This window comes from Mandrillus leucophaeus, unplaced genomic scaffold (genome assembly GCF_000951045.1).
Source record: "Mandrillus leucophaeus isolate KB7577 unplaced genomic scaffold, Mleu.le_1.0 Scaffold182, whole genome shotgun sequence".
Classification (NCBI taxonomy): domain Eukaryota; kingdom Metazoa; phylum Chordata; class Mammalia; order Primates; family Cercopithecidae; genus Mandrillus; species Mandrillus leucophaeus.
Window position 1 is genome coordinate 787,637 of NW_012101832.1, and position 9,879 is coordinate 797,515.

Genomic DNA, 9,879 nt, shown 5'->3' on the forward strand with positions numbered 1-9,879 from the left:
CTGGAGTTGTGCCATTTTACCCAAGGCTCTGACCTACTCAATTTTGCCCCTGCTGCACATCCACCAAGTCTTAGGGTGCAAAGTGGCATCTCTTCCTTTTTTGGTGGGCCTATCTACTCTTCCTTTGATTGGTCAATATCTCAGGAACCCACCAGTGACTGGTCAATATCTCAGGAACCTACCAGTATCCTTTTGGCCATCCCTATGCCTCTGCCATCCATAAAGTGTGGGTGACTAAGTCAGTCACATATTTAAAAGCTAATTACTGCCACCATATGTAAGGAAAACCAAAGAGGCAGCTGGATTAGACCAGGCAGGCCCAACAATTTGAGGTTATAAAAATGGAGAAGGAATGGTTCCAAATGAAGCTTCCAAGGAAATATCTGCAAGAACTGGTGATACTCGGGAGCAGAGGAGGAGGAAGCCACTGAAGAGACTCTGTGTAAAGCCTAATGATGAGTGGTGGTGCTGACACTCATCATTAGGTGGTGCTGACACCACTCATCATTAGGGCTATTTCTTCATTCCCCTCTTCATTGCTAGCACCCAGTTCCTCTTGGGTAATAAACATACGTTCAGGTAACAAACGATACACAAATTAAACAAATGATACACAAATATCAAACTAAAGACAAAGTACATACATTTGCATTGGCAATGTTTAATGTTTAACTTTTGCAGAACTGAAATTTGTATTCAAAGGCACAGAAGGAAGGAAAGGCAGTTATCAGAGCATGAAGTCACAGATAAAGGATGCTGAATAAAAGGCATAGGACTGCTCCTCTTTAGCCTCAGGAAAATAAATAATGCAGTACTAAACTAGATTTTCACTTTTATTATATTTCCATGTGAAGACATCACCCAAATGTCAGTGGAACAAAAGACTTTATGGTCAGATACCAAAGGCGCACAGTCGATCCCACTTTGGAATAAATGCCCAGAAGGTAAGCATTATCAGTGAGTGACAGATCTAGGCACAAACTAAGTTCTCATTCAGAAAGTGGACAGAGATATGAAGCAGTGAAACATACAGCTTTAAAAACTGGAAATCTTTCATGACATTTGTTTTCAAAGTAAACATTATCTGCATTTCCAGAACTGTAATTTTCAAAAGTAGAATCAGGCCTGATTAAGCAGTACTTATGACTTACAGATAAAATTACAAAAATAAAAATGAAAACTCTTCTGCCCTTGAAAGAGATAGAAAACTATATTTTTTCCCGAAATGTCATAGAGATTCATTTCACTCTTATGTCGCTTAAAAAATGTTATTTTTAATTTGTCTTTCATGTTCTGCCACTTTTAACATAGCAAAACGTGTTTAATATGGCCATCTCTGCTAAGTGAAAGGATGTATTATTTACTGCATGAATGAGAAAAAGCTACAATTTACTCCCAATGGGATCATATTTACCATGTGGGAAAAAAAGATAAAGACAGAGATTTTCCAAAAAATGAAAACAAACAAAACACAAAACTCAATGATTTAAAATATCCTATACATAATTTCTAACTTCAAAGCACTATGAAAATTACTCTTGATCAGTGTGTAGCAAGAGAGGGAAGAGAGAAATTTAAAATTTGGTAGGAGAGCATTTTTCTAACTACTTTCATTTAAATCATATTGGCCTTACCAACTATTACCTTTCTTATTTAAAACACTGATTCACCAGATGAAATCATAACAGCATGAAAGTAAGACCAGATTTCAACTTAGGTATGAGCACAACGATTCAGGACCACGGTTTCCGCCTCACAGAAAGGATTCCCGAGGTGGTGCTCCCTCTTTCAAACATATGCCCTCAAACACCTCACATGCAGTTTCCATGTAAGTATATAAATAAAACAAGTTCTGTATTTTTCCAAACAATTTTACAACTTGATGGTAAATTAGATGTCAAAGATAAAACTATGCCTTTAAAAACATTAAGCTTCAAAATTCATTCGGTGTTTTCTTTAAGAAATGAATTATTAAAATCATTTTTGAAATGACATATTAAACGTATTTAAATCTGGGCTTTTCTGTACTTAATTTTTCTTTTAAAAAAAAGTTTAAAAACATCAAGAGCTGGAACATGCTGCCAGGACAGAAATAATCAGAATGTCTTCAGTCACAGACCCTGGGCATCTCAGTGTTGCTTCATACTTTTCAAAGCTTGAAGTCTCTCTAGCAGTGGAGGATGAGAATAATGCCACATTGAGAACAACCAGTCAGAAACAGGGAATCCCAAGTTATCTTTGTTAAGTTTGATTAAAGCAGAATATAAGTCTTTAGCCTTCCCAAGTTTCTTGGCAAATGCATCAGCTTGAAACTCAAATCTGCGGCTTAGGACTGTTAGGCAAAAAGAAAGAACCTGAAAAAGTAAATGAAAGGGTTTTAGCCACTGTCTACCTCTTTGTTGTTACTGAAGGTTCCATGAGCTGAGACTGTAGAGGAAGTTTGGCTTGGGATAAGAGGAATGGCAGGACAAAAGAAAGATCACTAATATTTAGGGGACCTAGGGTGAGGAAATTATAAATTGAGCCTTATTTTCCCCCAAGCAAACAGGCCAGAAACACATATACAAGTTAAACATCCCTAACCGAAAACTTGAAATCTGAAATGTTCCAAAATCTGAAACTTTTGAGTGCTGACATGAGACTCAAAAGTCATGCTCAGGCCGGGTGAGGTGGCTCACACCTGTAATCTCAGCACTTTGGGAAGCTGAGACAGGCGGATCACCTAATGTCAGGAGTTCGAGACCAACCTGGCCAAGATGGTGAAACCCCGTATCTAGTAAAAATACTAAAATTAGCCAGGCGTGGTGATGGGCGCCTGGAATCCCAGCTATTCGGGAGGCTGAGGCAGGAGAATTGCTTGAAGCCGGGAGAGGGAGGTTGCAGTGAGCCAAGATGACACCCCCGCACTCCAGCCTGGAAGACAGAGTGAGACTCCATCTTAAAAAAAAAAAAGAGTTTAAAGATAATACATCTCAGTCCTCTGCCAAATTTATTTGGTTTATGCGGACAATGTTATAGGAATATGATCTATGCCCCTCCATTTTTCTTTCTTGGGGTGACCACCATACATAATAGAAAAATATGATTCATTTAGCTCATCTTAACTCTGCAATCTATCCCAAGAGAGAATTCTTCTGAATGGAGATACCTCAAGATCTTCGATATTATTTCTTAGCGTAATTTGGAAGCCTTACCAAACATGATGAAATGTTGCCACTGTCAGGTTTGTTATATAGTCTCATTAACCTATGTATTATCACTCACACGGATACCCCTAATGAGCTAACACAGAGCAATGTTCTTAAGTTTCATTTACCACAAAATACCTGATTTTGATTCTGTGGGTTTGGGTGGATCCCTCAGGCTATATGGAGGCAGGTGGTCATGGAGCAGAGGAACAGTCACTAAGCCTCCCTTACTGAGCCGTACACAGACTCAATTAGTGTTTGCTTTGTCCCCTCACACACGTAAGATTTTTACCCAAGCACTGGTGAATATGTGGCCTAGGACACAACATTCTACCAAGTCCTTTTAGGTGTTCACCACTGAAGTCTAATTTTCTACTTACATTTTCCTAAGAGTATGCAAGCGTTTATTTATTTGGGCTTGAATTTTTCTGCTACTTTGTCATACTGACCAGTAAATCCAGGGACTAAAAGACTTTGTTTCATCTATTTGTTAAAACTGTACTGTTCTATTTCCTTTTCCACTATCCTGAAAGCTCTAGATTTGAAGCAGGTAAGAGCATATGTGTGATAATTTTAAAGATCATACATTACCTCATTGTAAGGTGAAAAAATAAACTGGAAGATGATCAATAGTCCAATTAGAGTGGGTTGGCTATCATAAAAACCAAATGCAGCAAAAAGCTCCTTTCGACCAATTAATACAGCAAATAAAAAAAAACACAGGAAAGAATTCATCTAGAAAGAAGGACATGAAATTTCTAAGTTATTACCAAGCTGATTTCACTATGGGATCAGTAGCATCCATAAAGTATAAGAAATCAAAGTGTGGTCGGGCGCGGTGGATCACAAGGTCAGGAGATCGAGACCACCCTGGCTAACACGGTGAAACCCTGTCTCTACTAAAAATACAAACAAATTAGCTGGGCATGGTGGCGGGCGCCTGTAGTCCCAGCTACTCGGGAGGCTGAGGCTGGAGAATGGCTTGAACCCGGGAGGCAGAGCTTGCAGTGAGCTGAGATCGTGCCACTGCACTCCAGCCTGGGCAACAGAGCGAGACTCCGTCTCAAAAAAACGACAACAAAAAAGAAATCATAGTGTGATCTTAAGAAAGGTATCAGTGTGATCACAGAACAAATTATTTAAGTGGTTTTTACTTATTTTTATTTTTTTGAGACGGAGTCTCACTCTGTTGCCCAGGCTGGATTACAGTGGCACAATCTCTGCTTATTGCAACCACTGCCTCCTGGGTTTGAGCGATTCTCCAGTCTCAGCCTCCCAAGTAGCTGGGATTACAGGAGCCTGCCACTATGCTCAGCTAATTTTTCTATATTTGTAGTAGAGACGAGATTTCACCATTTTGGCCAGGCTGGTCTTGAACTCCTGACCTCAGGTGATCCGCCCACCTCAGCCTCCCAAAGTGCTGGGATTATAGGCATGAGCCATCCTGCCCCGCCAGTAGTTTTTAGTTTCACTTTTATTTCAAAAGTAAAACAAAATGTTCCCAAATGTATAAACTGTATCATTTTCTATAAGGGCAAGCTTCAGTTGAGCCTCCTATCATTGAGGGTTTGAAGTGGTCAATAGCAATGGGATATTTTCTCTCTGTAAAGGGTGAAGTGCTAGAATGGATTCTGGCCTTGTTTTATAAGACTGTAATCAGATACAACGTCTCCCACCTGACTTTGAAGTGGAGGCTCCAAAGCAACAGGCTTCCCTTGAATCCTCTCTAGGCCCACTGGAGCTGTACCGAATAGTTAGAAAGGTCAGGGGAGAAAGTAGATCCATCTTGAACAATAAATGAGTGGGGAAAAAAATTAAAAATCTATACCAAAATACAACCTCTTCGAGTAAGGTTGGAGAACACACAACATTCTTTTTCTGTAGCAAATTAGGATCTTGGAGGCCACATGGACCTTATTTAAGTGTGTTGCTCCAAACCATTTACGAGACAACCCAAGAAGCTGTCAGCTTAGAATGGGGCTCGGAGCGTAAGAAGGCTCACCAGCTGCTCCAGGACAAAGGACAAGCAGCTTCGCCCTCATCCTTATCACTCAGTGGATCCATATGACAAGCTCCAACAGAAAACTCAGTGAAGTCTCCTACACTTATCATCTATGCATCCACTTTTGTCAAGTAACCATTGTCCTTTTGAAAAATAACTGTTGGTTTGCTACTGGGCCCTACTACAGACTGAATTCCTGGTCATGGGATACCATGATCCTGCAACCTGAACTATTCCTCCTGAACTGGATGCTATGTTAATCTGCCTAGCCAGGAAACTGGTATGCCCAGAAACACTTCATCATCAAGCATAAGTGATAGATATAAGAGTGGAAATGAAGCAAGTTATGAAGGCACCAGTAAGTTAAATAAGCAGGTGGCTCATACTCTAGTACACCAACTCCTGCCACCAACAACCCTCAACCAACCCTTACTCATAAGCCATTTCCTGTAATCAATTAGTTGAACAGGAAAAAAATCAGAGCCTATTTTACAAATAACTTAACACAACATGCTGGCACCAGATGAAAGTGGACTGCTGTGGCATTACAGAGCCACTCAGGGATGGTCTTGGAAGGCAGCGGTGAAGGGATATACTCTCGGTGAGGGGAACTTTAAGGTGTATATCTCACTGTCCACTCAGCCTGGGAGGAGAGAGAGCCTGAGGCAAGGATATATATCCTAATTCATTGGCAGTGGGAAAAAAATGGTTCGGCTGGATAATTAGGGCCTTGGAAAAAAGTAGAGGATGGCTAACAAGGAGATTTGGCAAAGAGGTATGTGACAAAACTTCCAAAATTACTGCAGAGTTTGATTATAGGTGGCCTAATGTTAATGTTCACCCAAAGAGTCCCACAGTCAAGGAGGCTCTTGGTCAACTGGGGAAGACACCTGCTCTGTGAAGGTCAGCTAGCCTTTCTCTGTAGCCACTTCATGACTTAGTCAAGGGACTTATGAATAGAGTGGCCACAGTGACAAAGATGGAGTTAACGTATTAGTCAACACAGACACCCTCCTCACTGGCACCTGCCATATGTCCAGTCTGTCCGGAGAAGCAATCAGTCCCAGTCTTGATAAGGTACCACATCTCAGGGACCAGCCAACCACCTTGTGGTAGGCTGATTCCATTGGAACCCTTCCCTCATGGAAGGGGCAGTGATTTTCCTTATTAGACTGAAAATTCAACTGAATTTGGACCTGGATTTATTTAGTCTTACTCAGTGCCATGTATCCACACAACACAGCTTCAAGCCAAGGAATGCATTTCTATACCTAAAGATACAGGAAAGTGCCCACAGGAGTTCACAAGTCTTCCCTTGTAATTCATCACCCAGAACCAGCTGGCCTTTTTATTTTAATTTTTTTTAGAGACAGGGTCTCCTTGTCACCCAGGCCGGAAGTGCAGTGGTGTGATCATGGCTCACTACAGTCTTGATCTCCTGGACTCAAGCCATCCTCCCATCCCAGCCTCCCAAGTAGCTGGGACTACAGGTGCATACCACCAAGCCCAGCTAATTTTTTAACCTTTTGGAGAGAAGGGGTCTTGCTATGTTGCCTAGGCTGGTCTCAAACTCCTGGCCTCAAGTGATCCTCCCTCATCAACCTTCCAAAGTATTGGGATTACAGGCATGAGCCACTATGCCTGGCTCAGCCAGCCTTTTTAAAGGTCTGAAAACCCACTGAAGATTCAGTTAAGGCCACATATGCTCAGAACTAGTCAACATGATATAGTGCTTTTTCACCCAAAGTCTAAACATCTGTTGGTTTAGAGGTTCTAGAACCCAGAGGAGGAACATTATTGGAATTGCTTTCTTTTTGTATTTTCTGCAATTTCCAATGAATATACAACTTTTTTTTTTTTTTTTTGAGAAGGAGTCTCGCTCTGTCACCCAGGCTGGAGTGCACTGGGATGATCTCAGCTCACTGTAACCTCTGCCTCCTGGGTTGAAGCAATTCTGCCTCAGCCTCCCGAGTAGCTGGGATTACAGGTGTGCCACCACGCCTGGCTAATTTTTGTATTCTTAGTAGAGATGGGGCTTCACCATGTTGGCCAGGCTGGCCTCGATCTCCTCACCTCAAGTGATCCACCATCTTGGCCTCCCAAAGTGCTGGGATTACAGGCGTGAGCCACCACGCCTGGCAATAATAACTTTTAAATGAAAAAAATGTTTTAGACTGGGCGTGGTGGCTCACGCCTGTAATCCCAGCACTTTGGGAGGCTGAGGCGGGTGGATCAGCTGAGGTCAGGAGTTCGAGACCAGCCTGGCCAACATGGTGAAACCCCGTGTCTACTAAAAATACAAAAATTAGCCAGGGATGGTGGTGGGTGCTTGTAGTCCCAGCTACTCAGGAGGCTGAGATAGGAGAATCACTTGAACCTGAGAGGCAGAGGTTGCAGTGAGCCGAGATCATATCACTGCACTCCAGCCTGGGCAACAGAGCGAGACTCCGTCTCAAAAAAAAAAAGACTTTGAGAGGCCAAGGGGGTTGTGGAGCACGAGGTCAGGAGTTCGAGATCAGCCTGGCCAACATGGTGAAACCCCGTGTCTACTAAAAATACAAAAATTAGCCAGGGATGGTGGTGGGTGCTTGTAGTCCCAGCTACTCAGGAGGCTGAGGCAGGGGAATTGCTTGAACCTGGGAGGCAGAGGTTGCAGTGAGCTGAGATCGCGCCATTGTACTCCAGCTTGGACAACAAGAGCGAAACTCCATCTCAAAAAAAAAAAAAGCATTTTAGGGTGGGCACAGTGGTTCACGCCTATAATCCCAGCACTTTGGGAGGCTGAGGCGGGTGCATCACCTGAGGTCAGGAGTTCGAGATCAGCCTGGCCAACATGGTGAAACCCCGTGTCTACTAAAAATACAAAAATTAGCCAGGGATGGTGGTGGGTGCTTGTAGTCCCAGCTACTCAGGAGGCTGAGATAGGAGAATCACTTGAACCTGAGAGGCAGAGGTTGCAGTGAGCCGAGATCATATCACTGCACTCCAGCCTGGGTGACAGAGCGAGACTCCGTCTCAAAAAAAATTTTTAATTTAATTTTAAAAAAGCATCTTAATGTTCAACTTATCTAGGCTTGTTCCTTTTGATCTTCCAAGTTCTTACTCTGGAGGTGATGGTGGTGATAATAATAATTTATATAGTGCTCACCACATTCCAGGTGCTAGTCTAAAATCTTTACATGTATTAACTCACTTAATTCTTAAACAGTCCTATGAGGTATTATCATTCAATGAGGAGACAGAGGCAGAGGTTAAGGAACTTGGCTGAGGTCACACCGGTAGTAAGTCAGGGAGCTGTGATGGGAAACCAGGTAGCCTGGCTGTGGTGTCTGTCTTGACCTCTCTTATATGACCTCTCATGCCTGCCATAGTTCTAATTTGACTACCATGCCATAAAAAAATAATTGTCACTCCACACTTACCTGGCTAATAATGATATTTTTGACTGTATGTCCCAACTTCCAGTGCCCCAGTTCATGGCCTAGTACAGCAAGTACCTCCTCATTTTTACATCCTTGTTTCTTATTCTGAAAAAAAAAAAAAGAAAAATAAATTATTGAGAACCTTTAAAAAGTTTTATCTTTTAACCCAGTAATAGCCCTTCATAGATTTTAACTTAAAGAAATAATCAGTTTTGCTCAAAACTGTTGTCTTAACAAAACATTCCCTGAACCACTGCTCCACATGAGACAGTGGGCTAAGCATTAAAGACAGAATGACGAACAAGATGGACATTTCCAGACTACATAAAGCTTACAGTCTAGACTAACTTAGATTAGGGAAAAAAAAAAAACTGGAAGAAATAGAAATCTTTATCAATGGGACAATAGTTAAATAAATCATGATAAAGTTATATGACAGTCACACTGTATTACAAAACCATTAGAAATTTTGTTTTCAAAGATTAGGGCCAATTACAGTGGCTCACGCCTGCAGTCCCAACACTTTGGGAGACCGAGGCAGGCAGATAACTTGAGGCCAGGAGTTCTAGGCTGGCCTGGCCAACATAGCAAAATCCCATCTCTACTAAAAATACAAAATGTTGCTGGGCGTGGTGGCTCATGCCTGCAATCCCAGCACTTTGAGAGGTCAGGGTGGGCGGATCACGAGGTCAGGAGTTCAACACCAGATTGACCAACATGGTGAAACCTTGTCTCTACTAAAATACAAAAAATTAGCCGGGTATGGTGGCAGGTGCCTATAATCGCAGCTGCTCTGGAGGCTGAGGCAGGAGAATTGCTTGAACCTGGGAGGTGGAGGTTGCAGTGAGCCGAGATCGCGCCACTGCACTCCAGCCTAGGCGACAGAGCAAGACTCCATCTCAAATAATAATAATAATAATGATAGCCATGTGTGGTGGTGCATGCCTGTAATCCCAGCTACTCAGGAGGCTGAGGCGTGAGATCTGCTTGAAACTGGGAGGCGTAGTCTGTAGTGAGCCAAGACCACGCCACTGTACTCCAACCTGGGCGAAAAAGTGAGGCTCCATCTCAAAAAAAGAAAAAAAAAAAAAGGATTATGTTCTGACATTGGAAAATGATTAGGTGAAGAAAGACACAAACTAAAAATATATGGTATGATTCTAATTATGAAACAATGTGAATGTGTATATAAAAATATACAAATATAAAAAGTAGACAAAGTATATACAAATGTTAACAATAGTTATTTCTTTTTTTTTTTTTTTTT

At 41.9% G+C, this 9,879-nt stretch overlaps 1 protein-coding gene across 1 annotated transcript in view; it reads right to left on the reverse strand.

Moving 5' to 3' along the window:
• Positions 1–641: 641 nt before the first annotated feature.
• The window catches only part of ZMPSTE24 (zinc metallopeptidase STE24), a 37,782-nt gene continuing 28,544 nt past the window's right edge, over positions 642–9,879 (reverse strand). The window contains exons 3-5 of the mRNA XM_011977647.1: positions 8,613–8,717; positions 3,780–3,923; positions 642–2,354 (exon numbers count right to left, since the gene is read on the reverse strand). Coding sequence (XP_011833037.1) covers positions 2,130–2,354; positions 3,780–3,923; positions 8,613–8,717 — 474 coding nt within the window. The 3' untranslated portion in view covers positions 642–2,129. The remainder of the gene's footprint in view (positions 2,355–3,779; positions 3,924–8,612; positions 8,718–9,879) is intronic.